Source organism: Gasterosteus aculeatus, chromosome 9 (assembly GCF_964276395.1).
Source record: "Gasterosteus aculeatus chromosome 9, fGasAcu3.hap1.1, whole genome shotgun sequence".
NCBI classification, from domain to species: Eukaryota; Metazoa; Chordata; class Actinopteri; order Perciformes; family Gasterosteidae; genus Gasterosteus; species Gasterosteus aculeatus.
The window spans coordinates 13670477-13686452 of NC_135696.1; the positions used below are offsets into that span (position 1 = coordinate 13670477).

Below are 15976 nucleotides of genomic sequence, written 5' to 3' on the forward strand. Positions count from 1 at the left end.
TTGGGGGCTTTGACTTCATTTAGGGTAGAAAACAGCTATAATGATGTGGCTTCTTTTATACCTGCTTTGTGTCTTTGTGTGCTTGTCTCAGAGCCCACCCTCACGGCAGCCCCTCTTCTCCATCGGGGACGCCCTCATCAGGTCGCAGGGGGAGGCAGCTGCCTCAGCTCCCTGCTAAAAGCAGCAGCATAGAGCAAGGTATGTTGTCCTCGGGTTTGGTTTCACAAATCGGGAGTGGGGGGGTAAAGTCAACCCATTCTCACTCCCATCTGGTCAACCGCCAAGGACGTTTTACACGTCTGTCTGATCAGTACACAATATGCTCCCATCTAGTGTCAGAAACTAGATGCTGCATCTTTTTTTTTTTTTTACCTTGTTTTGGTCTCTTTCTTCTCAGCCCTCGCAGTAGAAGAGCGAGCCCGACAACTGCAGGTGAAAGTACATTCCTACCGGCCTTCAGCTTCCCACGACCCCGAGATGGACCTCAAGACCAAACGGGAGGTTGGCCAGTTTTTCAGTCGATCTTCACATCCTATTTTTCTGTTGTCATCTTCAGTATTATCCTAATTCCCGCCCCCCACCCCTTTCCGCCTCCGTCCGTAGATGTACGCAGAACAGAGGCGTAGCAGCGACAACATGTCGGCCAGATCGTCCGACAGTGACATGAGCGACGCGTCGGCCCTCTCCCGAGCCAGCAGTGCCTCCCGTCTCAGTAGCACCAGCTACATGTCCATCCAATCAGAACGACCCGGAGGACGACTCAGGTCAGCTCCTCGTTCGCTGTTGGTCACGTTGGTCACTCTTTAAATCCAGCCACTCAATATCATCTTCGTCTTTGCATATTACACGCATGCTAATTATGTTTCTCTCTTTGTTTTATTTCTGCATGCCAACTGCTGCATGTTTCGGTCCTTGTGCATGTTTTATCTCCTTTTTCCACACCCACGCGCACACCAACACACACACACACATACACTGAATGGTGAAAATCGAAACAAATCAAACTCAGATCCAAGTCGTTAGAGGAGGAGAGGAGGGAAAGGAGGATCTCGTGGGGGTTGAATGGAGAGGAGGACAGGAGCAGGGCTGCAGGGAAGAGACGATTCTCTGAGGAGCTGAAGCGCCGGAGACACACTGTAGCTGGAGACACCAGCGAGTCCAGGTAACGATCAATAGATCCCCAATGGTGAATTTACTAATGATGGCGGACAATCCATCTTCTTACTGAATAACCAGATCTGGATCCCCACGATAGATTCCTTAAATCCCCCATTCGTTTAAAGACAGCCAGGCAAGGCAAGTGTATGTCTATAGTCTATTTCAACAACACGACAGTTCAAAGTGCTTCACATAAAACGATTAAAACCATCACAACATCATGTAAAAGTAAATTACATTTTAAAACATTTAAGTAAAAACGGGCATCAGTTTATCAGATAAACAGTAAAAACATCCACTTCATCCCTGAATCTACTAACTAAAAGCAGCGGCAAACAGAAAAGACTTCAGAAGAGACCTGCAGCTTCCCAGGAGTTTGTTTGAGATTTGTGAAAACTGAACACTGCTCCATGTCTGGTTCTGAACCTCGGAACAGAAACGAGACGCGTCGCGTCCCAGACGACCCGAGGGGTCTTGATGGTTCGTAATGTAGCATCATGTCGGAAATGTATTTTGGCCCTAAACCATTAAGTGATTTATAAAAGGGGAACTCCACTGACTTTCCACATAATGATTTCATTTGTCAATAACAGTCCTCCTCAACCCTGATGAATTAGAAATACCAGGACCTTATGTAGAATGCAATCGTGTTGCATTTTGAATGAATGAATTTTAATGTAAGCCATAAAGACACCCGCCTACCCGAGGGGAAAACTATTCACACCAAAATATGAAACGAAGGACTGAAATTTTAACAACACCACTTGTGGTGAACTTCTGGTTTCTTTACCATTTTGGTAGTGCAATAAACCATACAGCAAGGTTAAGGCTTTGTTTTGTAATTTGCCTTTGAATATAAAAAATAAATTAATATAGATTTTGCATAGTGCATACCATTAAATCATAAATCACAATCGCAAATTAAAAACACCTAAACTATAGCAAAACATTTGCAAAAATATAAGTAAATAATTTATTAAAAAGTAGAAACTCACAAAGGATCCCTCTGTATGTGCACACACTTTAACACACAAAGGCGACGCACACATCCCTGGCTGACCAGCAGCAGTGTGCTGACAGGAACAAACGACCCTATCCCAGTGGACGTCAGCGGGCCAAGTGTTGATGTAGTGCAGCTTATTAGCTGGTTAATGTATTGAGGTCTGGGAGAAGAAGCGAGAGCGGCCCCGGTCTTAATGGCTTTAGCACAGATCAATCCAAACAGAGTGTTAGAAAAGCAAAGCCCCACGGCCCTTGACACACTTTCTAGATTCAGAGGTGTGCACGCGAGAGTGGGAGACAGTTTTATACAGATAAAAAAAGATTTATTCTTTATATTAATATTCCTCAAAAACAAAAAACAAACCCTACCACAAGCATACGGCCAATCGTGTAGGATGCCCAAATATAGCCTTGTTTTCTAAGGCTGTGATCAGAGAAACAGTAAAACACATTTTTTATTTTACAAAAGCATCTTACCATTTATGAAATGAGACTAACATTGCTGATTTAGCTGTATTTTTTAAAGCAAATAGTTGGTAAGACAGTGATGAACAGGGGGGGGGGGGGGCTGGCCTCGGGTTAGCTTTCCCTCAGAGGAACATACTCACATCTGCTTCAGGCCAGTTGGATAAAGGAGGTGACTGAGTACCCACTGTACAGGAATGGAATCTCTTCTATCCTTCTTCCATCTTCATGTATTACTTATTCTCTTCAACCAATTCCTTGCTTATAGTTTTGATCAACTGCTCATCAGTTTCATAGAATTCTTTGAACATAAATGTTTGTTCCTTCTCTCCAATTGATTGAAATTAATCTTCAGATTATCCATCTTCTATTACATTAATTTGCACATACGTATCATCTCTTGCTGTTGGATGAAAATATATTTCAGAATTAAACCACATAGACGTTTTCCAACGTTCCATATGACACGACTATTTTTCTAAAGATTACACATACATCCAAAACTGTACATTTTATACAATTTTCATTTTTTTAAATGTTGTTTTTCATTTGTGTTTTTCATATTTGGCTCTTGTTTTCTGTGTATGTGTGTGAAATCCCCTCCGCATGTCTCAGATCCCTCCTTGCATGCGTCCTGTGTTGTGACAGCCAGGACCTCACCCATCCTCCAGACCCGGACCCTCCCCTCCGATCTTCCCCCTCCGCTGCGCGCCTTTCCTTAACCCCCCCGCAGGGGTCAGCTGAGAGGCCTCAAACCACCCTCCCCCTTTCCAGTCTATCACTGGACCCCCTGGCCCACTGGACTGTGAATGTTAGGGCCCCCCCGGGAGTCGGCGCTATGGGGGATAGGGGCAGCATAGCTGGGCTCTCTTGCAGCACTTTCACCCCCTTTGAGGGGACGGACATTCGGGGGCTCATCCGAACACCTCGGAGGCAGCGTCGATCGCTGGGCGGGCTTCTGTCCGGGTGTAGTGGCTTGTTGGAGAATGAATGAACTTTAATACATGACATGATTATCAGCTTTGCAATCCTTTTAACATGCCTTTCCAATTTGGTAAGATATGTCCTCATCATTGACCTTCTGTTGGATACCAGGTGTTTTCTGTTTTAATTCAGATGTAGTGTGATTAAGCATTAAACAACTCCTCAACAACAGGTAGTTTGAAATATTACAAGTGTGCACTTCTTCTTGTCAACTCAACAACTGTTTCTGAAACCTTGACAACAGCTCGGTCTCATTACACCAGATCACAGTGTCACTCAGCGTCTTCTCTCTCTCTCTCTCTCTCGCTCTCTCTCTCTCTCTCTCTCTCTCGCTCCAGTCGGCAGATGCGGTCGTCGGCTGGCCGCAGCATGCTGAAGAGCTCCAGCGTGAGCGGAGAGATCTACACCCAGGAGCGCACGGACGGCAGCCAATCCGACACGGCGCTGGGCACGGTGGGTGGCGGCAGCAAGAAGAGACGCTCCAGCCTCAGCGCGCGAGTGGTGGCCATCGTTGGCAACCGCCGCAGTCGCAGCACCTCGCAGATCAGTGGCCCCGGTGAGTTGCCATGGTGGACCTTTTCACCGCTGACTGTGTATCCCGCTAGTTATTTCAGATGTCCACGTGGCACAATTACTCATTTTCTTTCTCTATACATTTTAAATACGTCAATTAAACTTAATTTAATTTACTCAACCTGTTATCTGTCTGCAATTATGTATTTTTTTTTCCCGATGAGCAGACTGCACCGGAGCACCGCCGACGGAAGTGTCTCTTTGTTGTGTGCGCGACGAGCTTTTCATAAAGAACAATGTGAAATAACATGTTTCAGAACATTGTGGCTCAGCAGCTTTGCGCCCAGTCACATATTATTGTCTGGGGGCCGGGGGGGGGGGGGCAAAAACTGTACTCCTTCGTTTACAGAACATTAAGCCTCTTCCTGATGTAGAGAGATTCAAAGATAAACCTTCATCCAAAAAAATCTTTCCTTCAGATGATAGATGAGGGAAAAGGCATGAAACTTATTCTCAAAGAAGGAAAAATCTCATGCTGAGATTGCAAAGGGAGGCTCAGAAATGCTGCTACATTTTTGACCGATATAATGAGTCAAAAGGAGGACTTATCCCAGTCAGAGATGCCACACACTGGTGGTTATTCTGCCCAACCATTTCCTGTTTACCAGTGATTACCAGATTCAGCAGGACATGGGTGTGACTTTGAGTTTGCTCCAGAAACAGACATTGTGAAGTCCGTCTATGCTGCCATTTGGAAACCTTTTCTTAATCTGTGATTTTTCATGTTCTAAATGAAACATTCTGTGAGGCTGCACTGATTGTTCACATTAAAACACTATTCGGTATCTTCTCACATAACTGTTTTCAAGAAAGAGAATAAACGTCCTCACACCTAAATTGTGTAAAGACATTATTGATATTATTATATTCATAACTACACATAATACATTTGTTCTGTCCCCTTTTATCCAGAGGGGAAGAGTAAGAAGGAGAAAGGTGCACCCATCCAAAGGAGCACAGAGACCGGCATGGCAGTAGAACTGACCCGAAACATGAGCCGCCAGCCCAGCAGAGAGTCCAACAACGGCAGCATGAACAGCTGCAACTCCGAGGGGAAGTCAGTAAACCCAACACTTCATTCTTTATCCAACCATCCAACCACACTCCACTCCAATATTTTGACCGTATCACATTAAGGCCCAGTGTTCTTTGTCATTGATTCTCTTGCTTGCACAATTTCTGAGAGGTTTTTCATGTTTCAAAAGCATCTCCTGACAGCAGCAAGATGAGTTCAGAATTCTAGATGTAGTCTGTGTGGGGATAATTGACAATTGTGATGATTAATTGATTAATGTTGATGTGCTTTCTGTGATAGTTTGATCTTCTCTGGAGTCAATGTGGGGGCCAGCAGTCAGTTCAGTGACTTCCTGGATGGCTTGGGACCGGCCCAGTTGGTGGGAAGACAAACGCTGGCTACTCCTGCAATAGGTCAGATACTGATGATGCTCCTCAAGCTTTTTTCTGACGCTCCTCTCCTTGTATAGGTTTTCAAATAATTAATTCCTCATTTTCTTTCAATGCATTATTGCTAAACTTTTACATAAATGATAAACACTTTATTATTCATATATACAGCTTTTATTTTCTTTATTTCAAAATGTATTTGTTTTTAGTTTACACATGTGCCTTTTGATTCCAAGGGAGTGCAGTTGGATGAACTTAAATAATTATAATTATAATTAATAATAATTACATTATTAATGACAATAAAATAAAAAATATAGTGATAAAAAACATGAAATGAAACTGTTGTTCTATTTCTTTGATATGTAACTAGTCTATCCATAGACTAAAACAGGACGAGGTAATTCATATATTATGATAATTACTCATATGCAAAAAACAACAGTAATAAATATCCTGCAGTATGTTGGTATAAAAGGTTTGCAGTCACTACCACCCGTCTATTTTTTATGTATTAATGCTCTACTTGCAGATGCCCCTGATGTCTTCCTTTTGTATGACACACATATTATTTTCCTGTCTCTGTGCTTCCCAGGTGACATCCAGATTGGTATGATGGAGAAAAAGGGTCAACTGGAGGTCGAAGTTATCCGGGCTCGAGGACTCGTACAGAAGCCGGGATCCAAATCCCTCCCTGGTAAGAATGGGACAATCCTTTAGATACGACAAAGCAACTACGCCCTCCTTTCCTCCCTCTCAATACATCGATCATGCACTCTTCCCATTGGGTTATACCGTATATAAACTGTACATTCTACAATTAATAATTAGATGCACATGGCCAAAGCTTGCTCTGTACCTTCCTTTCCCATAACCAGCTTATCTAACCGGCCCTTTTATGCTTTATGTCTGCCTTCAGCTCCATATGTCAAGGTCTATCTGCTAAATAATGGAGCCTATGTAGCCAAAAAGAAAACCAAGATTGCACGGAAAACCCTTGACCCACTGTACCAACAAGCCCTGCTTTTCGAGGAAAGCCCCCAGGGTAAAGTCTTACAGGTGAGCCATCTTAAATCACAAAGTCAAATGTTGTATTCCAAATTCACAATGATTGATGTGTTATAGTGGGAGAAACTAGATCAATGTGTAATTTGACGAAAACCATTTTTCCTTAAGGTGATTGTATGGGGCGATTACGGCCGCATGGACCATAAAAGCTTCATGGGAGTTGCACAAATTCTAATGGAGGAGCTGGACTTATCAAGCACAGTCATTGGCTGGTACAAGTTGTTCCCCCCGTCATCCTTGGTGGATCCGACACTTGCCTCCTTAACGCGACGGGCTTCCCAGTCGTCCCTCGACAGTTCCTCTGGACCTCCTGGAGTCCGGTCATAGTGGACCAACACCTCTACAACCCCCCCTCCCCCCGACAAGTAACAAACTCAGAGACAAGACTAACAAAAACAAAAAAAAAGGTGGCGGATATGTAGAACAACAAGAACAATCGGAGGCGTCCCAACCAGAAAGCTTTGTTGAGATCTGACAATCACTCCTGTCGTGGGTTAAATTTGTTTGTTATAGGGAGCACCGCATTTCAGTGTGTCACATTCATCAGGAAAATGTCATCATTTTTCTCTGTGTATGCTGAAGAAGCCGGGCCGTCCACAGGCAGCGAGAAGTAGCTCCCAGAGAGGGAGGGAGAGGGAGGGAGAGGGAGGGGGGGGGGCGGGGGTACAACGACAAGGAATCAAATAAAGCAGGGTGATTTTTAACTGAATCAACAAATAGCAAAGAAATGTACGTTAAGCATCGGAATGTATGGACTCGAGACAGAGGTAATCACCCTCCACGCAGTCTCCATCTGCAGTGGCCTCCTCCAGAACCCCCAACAGACTGCCGGCGCTCCCGCCCCCCCCCCCCCCGGCTGGGCGCTGGCAACAGTGTTGGTATTCAGTCTGGAAGCACAGGGCCTTCTTCTGGTGCCTAGACCACGGAGCAGCATCACTGGTCCCTTCTCTCTGTTGAAAATCCTCTTTTCAGAATCTTTACCGTGGCTTCTCCGAAGCCGCCGTTTTAGCGTGTTTGCTTTCTTGCCTATTTCTTTTCCCCTTGTTACTACCGGCACAAAATGTTTTTTAGTACGTAAAATGCTCATGATATTGTTGTCAGTCTGGTGTGTGCATGGAGAGAAAAAAAAAAAACTAAACACAATAGAATTTTAAAAAACGGTTTAATGTCTGCAAGTGTTAATGCAGCGGGGAGATGATGATGGTTTAGAATTTTACACTTTGACAGTGAGATTAGCGTGCAACGTTGTTTTCCTTGTTTCACCACTGGCCAAACGTCCATGCCAGTTGTCTTTGTATAGATGTATATTAAGCCTCCTTGGAGGTTGACCAATAAATACAATTTATGTCACTTTGAAAAATCCCCATTGTTCAACATCACTGTAAAACAATACAAAAAAAAAGTAAACGCAAAAGCGAGGCCCCTTAATATTTTCGTTTCGGGGAATGCATTCCCTCACCACAGCACGTTTTTATCAAAACCTTAGTTTGCATTATTTCGCAATTTAAAGAAAAGCACAAGAGCTTGATTTTTTTACAACAAAAAGTTTAACTTTTTGAAAAAAACAAACAAACCAGAAAAACATGTTGTTAAAAAAAGGGGGAAAAAGTCAACAATCCTTTCACCGGTTCCATTCATTTCCTTGTCAAGTGGTTTGGAAAACAGACTAAGTGGAAAATAAGAATGACACCCAGTGTTGCTTCGTGCATATCTGCGAATGTGAAAGCAACCGATTAGACCGATCCGAGTCACGTCGCCGATGCTCGACCTCCGTTCGGCCAGCAGGACTCCTCCCAGCGGGAACACGGCGAGGCCAAAGCATGACTTTGGAACCTGTTCGGAGCTGCATGCACATTTTTGTAAAACAAAACAGATACAGAAAAAAAACAAAGAAGAAGCTGAACTAGATACGTGTGTTAGTTCCACATACTGTAGGGCCGCTTGTATGTTGCATGCAGTTGTACAGTTTTGCTCGTACTTGAATATTAAAGACATAGAAACCAAGAAACCGAAGCCATTCCCATCACACAGAGGCATTTTAACACAACTGCAGTCGTGTCCACATCACTCAGTCCGGTGCTGAATGTCTCTGAAACTAAATCCCAAGATTACGTTGATGTCTTTCCTCGACCTGCTGAGAGATGCACTGTACAGAAGAGCTGAGTGGACCTCGAAGCCCTTCCTACTGTTATTCCACATTAGAGGAGACCTCCACGGGGCTGAGATTATGTATAAATAAATATCTATAAATCAGATCTACTTATATGGAAATATGAATTATGTTTCAACATAATGATTTCAGATACACTAACACATGAACTGTTAAGATATATAAAGAGTATTGCAGATGCACAGAGAGTCACGCACTGTAAATACGCAGCAGCCATTGCCCGGGATTTCATTGGGTTCAGTAATAATTGCAATGGGTCCAAGTCACACAAGGAGGAGCGATTAATACGTCATTCAGGACCGTGCAGCGGGATAAAACAACGGCGGCGGACTACGAGTGTACCATTAGTCTAAAAGTCGCCGTCTGAACACTTTGTGGTTCTGAACCCCCCCGGCCATGTTCAGATGAGTTGACTTTTCTTTTCACCGTCCGGTGAAGCTGTTTTTTCTTTTCTCTTTCTTTGTCAGTATTAACAGGAAAAAAATTGCTGATTGTTTACAATTTCTGTGTTCCAATGAAACAAAAAGAGAATTATAAAAAAAGTAAAGCATTCACTGCAACATTACTTGTTTGTATAACAGATGTGGCTCAAATGATGTGTATGTTTTATATTTTAAAAAAAAAGGTTCATTTTTATTATTTACAAATAAAAAGAATGTGTGAAAGAAAACGGCCTCTGAACTCGCCTTATCACTGTTTCCCTCAAACTCGACCTGAAGATATCTGAAGGACAAAGTGAAAAACATATTTCTAAATGGGATATTTTACGTGTTAATGTTAATATTTTCCCTATTCCAACAGTGTATTAGGTTATTAGATTGAATCATGAAAATGAATAGTTCCACTCACTACATTTCGAAAATCTAATATTGTAGTCTTTATTCTGCTACATCTATCTGACAGCAGTATTTACTAAATATGTTCAAATGTATGGCTTTTAATTATTTTGAGAGAAACCGGACCTCGGTGCCATAGATTTGACATTCATCACTTTGGTTGAATCGGGTTATGGTTTATAGCCAGTAAATGTATTACATGTATCACATGGACCTTGTATCTTAAGCCCATTGTGTGCTACCAAACCAGCAACAGCAGACACACAAAGTCAGCAACAAGCTGGTGAACATACACTTTTGAATAACACGAGGGGCAGCGATTGAGAGGCTAACATGAAAGAGAAAAGGACATTTGGACAGGGCAAATATTACAGTGCGTTTGGCTTACAATTTGTATACCCTCTTTAAGTGTGTTTGAAAATGTGTTGAATGGGTGGTAATAAGTGAAAATAGAAAAATGCATGGTTATCTGCATGAGAAAAACACATCAGTTGTATTATTCCATTGTGAATCAAATAATACATTAATGATATTAAGCAGTAATTTGCTATTGAATATTAAACTTTCTGTAACATTTTGAGTCGCATACTTGTGAAGGAGTAGTCATTCCTTTATGTATCTTATCCAAATTATATCAGTAAAGTGATATTAATTGTAATTTAAACAGATGACAGCCGTGTACTAATAACAATTTAATACAACACCAAAACTCAATGCCCTCTGCTGCTGTAATACGTCTCACTGAAGAGGAAGTCCAACCAAAGCGGCCTCATGTGTGACCTCACATGTAATACAGTGCAGCAGAGGGCTTGGGAGATTTATGTTCCACATCCTCTCGTTAAATAAGCAGAGGGCCCCCAAAACAACATCTGCATGCAATCGCGACTAACCCTCCCACTAGGCCTGCCACGCCAGCCGGTCTCCCCCCCCCCATGTCACAGCATCGGGGGGGTCACAACCTCCTTCTACAAAGCATGAACATGGACTTTGGCAGGAGTAGAGAACCAAAGAGCCATGTACATGTCAGAGGCCAAGATGAAATTTCCACAGTGCTCCCAGGAAATGGGTTAATCTTTCAAATCAGGTCAATGGTCACGCACATCGATGGAAAAAGCGACAATGACTCATTTTTTTTGGTGTCTTATCAACTGAGATGACTTTTGGAAACAAACTGGGCAATAAAAGCAAAATAAAACCTAGATCTAGATTTGAGCCAAATCATGTCTCTAGAGAATATGGTTTACTTCGAGGCGGTATTTCTCCATTCTGGAGTCTTATTTGTTGAAAGTGTATTATAGGCGACATGCGCCGGTTTGCAGGAAGCCAGCCCATCATGTGACCAGATTAGATGATTACTGCACCGTTTGCAAGCTCACCACAGCGTTCTCTCGAGAGGAACACAGGAAAGGTTGAGTCCTACATAGACATACACAGTCACACTACATTTAACCAGTTTTTGCCCTCAGTTACTTTTTTTTTAAGTAGACAGTCAGGTTTCCACTCCTGTATTTCTTGTATCACCCCTAACCCCATGATTGTTATTTTGGAAAAACCCAAAAATTAGACCCACCATTGTGTGACAATATAGTAGTCTTTGTAAAGATGGATGTTATGTTTTTGGATTACATGGATATACATAGTGTATCCAACAAAGTGGGTACTTGGTGTACTTGGTGTAAGAGATGTCAACCACAAAGCAACGTCTCATCAGCAACTTGAGTTTGGATCAGCTGTTGTTTTGATGATGTCATACACAGTGCTTTGTTTGTGTCATGTAAACATGTTGTACGATTTTACTGTGTGAACTTTGTCCACCGATGTGGTTTAAAAACCGCGGAAAAACAAGTAACTGGACCCTTGCATGGAGGACAGTCATTTCTAAGGTCAAGAAAAAAAAGTCCATTTCCCCCTTTTCCAGCCACATTTGGTACGTTGGGATAACTAGTGTCATTTAAAAGGTTCTATGAAGTTGCACAATGTTTCGCTGCACTGCATTGGCTTTTTTTGGTGATGATTACTTCCCTTTTATTGCAACAGAGCAAAGGATACAGTATTTGAAAATGCAAAGGAGCAAAGTAACTATAACATGGTCACTCAGTGCAACACCAATACTACGCATAACATCCATCAAACTGTGTGATGTTGTATTATGTACTTAAAGAGCAAAATGAGAATCAGCAATGAGAGCGACATGGAAGATTTCGCATCAGAACCGCTGGAAGTTCTTCTGTAAAAGTCTGCGCGGTGCTGCAGCACCACCAGTAGATGGCGTAGTTTTGCTGAAAGAGGGGGAGGTGTTCAGTCAGTCAAGGCTCTGAGGTCGAGTCCCGCACGCGCAGCTTCTAAAAAGAAGAACTCACACTTCCGTAATCTTTGGCCGCCTGTCAAGTGACAAGATGCCGACTCTCTTCCGACAAAGCTGTCCGGCCCAAATGACCGAGCCAGTGCAACCTTTTGCCCAATAGCTGTTTGTAAGAGGACGCTCTCGCAAACAGATATTTGTTTGATCAGAAAGCCTTCAGATGTAAAGTGAAGAAGAAGAAGTCTAAAAGCGAGCACGTGCGCCTGTGAAGGAGAAAGTCCACGCGCAAGTCGTGACAGAAATTGCACTTTTGTGCCACTGTAGCACAAACGAAACACTTTGATTGATTTCACACCCTGAACAGACCGATACAGGTCACGAATCTTCACTGTGCATTTGTAATATATCATAAATGATTCACATGTGAATCATAAGACATCAGAAATGTGTATCTCAATCATGCAGCTGTTAACGACAGCAGCCTTAAAATAACGAGGCCTTGATGAAAGCGAAGGTTGCACAACGCGTATTACAACATGTTTTTTACACAAGTGAATTGGCTACTGCGTAATGTTTTCTGCAGGTGTTAAGTGAGCGGTCGTTGGTTCTGCCGACCAAATGGAAAATCACCACAACGTGGTGTAATTTGGAACTTTTTTCGGGAAATGAAATAGGCCGCCGCACACGGAACGATGGTTTACCATTTGTCTTGATCAACACTGACCAAAACTCTGTGGGGTTTGTGAAAGCTTTATTATTAAGCAATGTGGGGGTGAGATACAAATCCAGCTCTTTATCTATGCTACGCGCTGACAATCATCTGGCGTGGACGCGCAGCTGTGCACTAAAGCAACAGGCGGCACTGGAAACGGAGCTGCACCCCCCCCCCCCGAAAAAATAATCTACCCTCCAGCTCCAACGGACACATTTTGTAACACTGGCGCACGCCGCAAAGGCGCGTGGATACCGTTACGCGCGCATTGGTGTTAATGGCTCCAGATGCGAGAGGAAAGAGGGCGGTCAAAGTGTGACGGTAAAGCAGCTCACTCAGCCAGCGACTATTAGACTGCGTCTCACGCGTTTAAGGCACTGTTCAGTCCGGGGCGCCGCTCCCACCACGCGCATGCTGGTGAAGACCTCCGCGCACTTGATGCCCACTCCGGCGATGCCATGCCCCGCAACCACAGCGGAGACGAAGGCGCCACCGGGCTCTGGATGAGGACGTCGCCGGGGCACCGAACCGAAGGCTGCGGCATGAGAGATGTCGAGTACGGAAGGAAGATGATGAACAACGCGGGAGACGGTTTGCTGTCAGCAGGTGGTGCCGGGTCGGAGAGCCTGAGGGGGAAGCAGGGGGCCCGGCTGAGCCTCCTGGGGAAGCCGCTCATATACAGCGCGCAGAGCGGCCGGAGAAACGTGCACTACCGGCGGCTCCAGAACTGCCTGTACAACGTGCTGGAGAGACCGAGAGCCTGGGCGTTCATCTACCATGCCTTTGTGTAAGTCTATTTCCGTCATTCACGTGTAGCCTAAAGTCTGTTGTTAAAAGCGGTGCCGTTGCACACCTGTTGATGTTGTTCCACTAAACTCTGCAGGAAAACCTTTTCGCACAGAAAACACTGCAAATTGCATGAATGCCGAATGGCACCTGGCTTCGTCCAACAGCAACAGATCAGCTCCGCGAATCTGGTTTTACACATCACTTTGTCACTTTAGTCGCCGAGATGATGGCCGACATGCGACACGTGATAGGACGGTAAGACCGAGCTCATCTTTAAACATTACAGACTGGCTCTCTGTCGTTTCCTGGCTCTCTGTCGTCTGACAAAAAAAAGCACATCGAAATCCATATGCAGTGATACAAAGAGATCCTAACTATGCATTATTTTCTTTGATGACAGAAGTCTTAGTTAAATCTAATTAAATATATATGGAGATATATATGGACATACATAAAGGTTTCACAATGAACACCTCTCCATCGTTCTCGGCTTCCGAGCCACTTGTAGCCTATTGGATTTCCCTTGTGCAACTTGTTTTTTTGTTTCATCATGTGTCTCTGAGAAGAAGGAAGTTGAAACACATGGCCACTGAAGACGAAAGCACCATCTTTTTGGTGTGGGGGTGGCTATAGGTTCTGTCTGTTTCTGTGCACCAGGGGGAGGGGTTGGAAAGGGAAGAGGTTGATGGTGCGCTGCTTGAGCTATTGCTCTTTGTCCATGCAGCTCATGAAACTCGTGACTTGTTATTTAGAGCATCCTTGAAGAAGCGGCTTGTATATCAAATGGACACCACTAAGTGTGAATGATATGTGTGCCACTGCAATTATCCTTTGCCGCTGTTTAAAATCCGCAGCACTTTGCAGGCAGTTTCAGACTGTAGACGAGGTGGCAAAACAAAAATGAATAGTGAAAAGGGGAAGTATCCTAGAAAGTTAGGGATGTGAGGACTATTAACTACAGTGCGTCCACTGGCGAGCTAATTGGAAAACATAATAGCATAATTCCCTTAACTGTTTACTCCCACAGGCATTAAACAATCAGGATTCTAAATCTTTTTAATTCAAAACCATTTTTCTGAGTGGGACAATATGTTTATTTATTTCTTCATTCAAAATACACATTTGGACAATTGACTGTCCGACTCAATGTCTCCTTAATGGCGCGTTACATACAAGTCAAAGGCATGAAAGAGCAATGCAGCTGCAATGGCATCCTTAAATCTCTCCGCCTCTATATTTACCCATCTCAAAAGCATTCGCCTTCAACACGTCTCTCCCAACAGCCCAGTTTTCCACAGGAACTGGGCTAAATTAACGGATTTGCTTCAACTAAGGCAACTCTTATCTCCTGCCAATCAGTGTCTTGAATCCCAACATCCGTGATGTGCGTGATGTGCAACCTTTGCTTTAACTGGAGCTGTTAGGCTACATTTGGAAACCCAATCATTGTATATGAGGATTTCTTTGATATATTCTTTGCACAATGTCCTAGCTGTTAACAATAATCTGTCGCCGCTCCCTTATATTAACTGTTGCATTATAATTCTTTGCACAGAAGGATGACATTTATTGGATTGTGAAAGTGTTTTAGACATCAATTCAGTCTCTTTTATGAGGGATGTCGAGATTTGGTGCTCAAAGAGGTTTCGCAGTGATGTTAATGAGCACCAAGAGGATCAACCGGTCAAATGATGACCTCCCTTATGCTCTCTAATAGGGCCATCATTTAAAAGCGACACCATTGGAGCTCCAATGTGGTCCACAACTCTGCTGAGTCAAAAATGCTAATTTACATATCTTATGAAAGGGTTGAGTCACGCACACCCACAAGCGTCCTTAGACTCGGTTCCTCTTCACATGAACGCTCACGAACGCTCATGAACGTTAGGAACGCACGGCCGGGTGACTGGCAACTTGGTGAAGGATTTAACTTCCATTCCTGTTGCAACAAGCATGAGCTGGGAAATGGAGGCACTGAACTCCCGCTCAGGCCTTTGGTCTCTCTCCTCAAATGAATGCACGCTGTGGTCAGTGGCCTTGAAAGGTTTACTGGTCTGCTGATGGGACAATTGTTGCCGCTGAGATCCGCACAGTCATTGTTTGCAGCTACACAACACGATAATATCCACGACCAGTCGACGATGAAGCTAGCTGTAGTTTCAATTGATTGCTACGGAAAATCTCAAATTCATCAATGTGTCTTTGAACTAAATTTATGTTAATGGGACACTTAATAACTGCTGTTTAGAGTTACAAGTTTGCAAAAAGGAAGTAACTATTTGAAATTGACAGGAATTCAGAAAAGTAACCATAGCCTACAGAGCAAGCCGTATCTCTTCAGTGCCCAAAGGGACGTTTGGTTTTGGAGTCCTCTTAAAAACTGATGAAAAACCTACTAATACAAAAAAGATGCGCTCCCTGGGAAGGTGGCTGCCTTTAGGTTGACCTGTCAGCTTTTGAAAGAAGCCTTTCCTGATACGGGAAATCCCTGAATGACTAATCCCAGACCAATT

At 43.5% G+C, this 15976-nt stretch overlaps 2 protein-coding genes across 52 annotated transcripts in view; both read left to right on the top strand.

Moving 5' to 3' along the window:
• rims1b (regulating synaptic membrane exocytosis 1b) overlaps positions 1–9494 on the top strand; it is a 47857-nt gene extending 38363 nt beyond the window's left edge. For 30 of the 43 annotated variants that reach the window (XM_078108958.1, XM_078108962.1, XM_078108961.1 and 27 more), the window contains 10 exons: positions 92–198; positions 398–501; positions 604–764; positions 1010–1162; positions 3948–4165; positions 5095–5239; positions 5498–5610; positions 6182–6283; positions 6506–6645; positions 6763–9494. In XM_078108958.1, coding sequence (XP_077965084.1) covers positions 92–198; positions 398–501; positions 604–764; positions 1010–1162; positions 3948–4165; positions 5095–5239; positions 5498–5610; positions 6182–6283; positions 6506–6645; positions 6763–6981 — 1462 coding nt within the window. In that variant the 3' untranslated portion in view covers positions 6982–9494. Of the gene's footprint in view, positions 1–91; positions 199–397; positions 502–603; positions 765–1009; positions 1163–3240; positions 3795–3947; positions 4166–5094; positions 5240–5497; positions 5611–6181; positions 6284–6505; positions 6646–6762 lie in introns of those variants that run through there. The other 13 variants (XM_078108965.1, XM_078108975.1, XM_078108992.1 and 10 more) reach the window with 4 other exon arrangements.
• A 3251-nt stretch (positions 9495–12745) lies between these two features.
• The window catches only part of kcnq5b (potassium voltage-gated channel, KQT-like subfamily, member 5b), a 68675-nt gene continuing 65444 nt past the window's right edge, over positions 12746–15976 (top strand). For 4 of the 9 annotated variants that reach the window (XM_078109001.1, XM_078109002.1, XM_078109003.1 and 1 more), the window contains exon 1: positions 12986–13461. In XM_078109001.1, the coding sequence (XP_077965127.1) occupies positions 13133–13461 (329 nt within the window). In that variant the 5' untranslated portion in view covers positions 12986–13132. Of the gene's footprint in view, positions 13462–13557; positions 13719–15976 lie in introns of all 9 variants that reach the window. The other 5 variants (XM_078109006.1, XM_078109007.1, XM_040185687.2 and 2 more) reach the window with 3 other exon arrangements.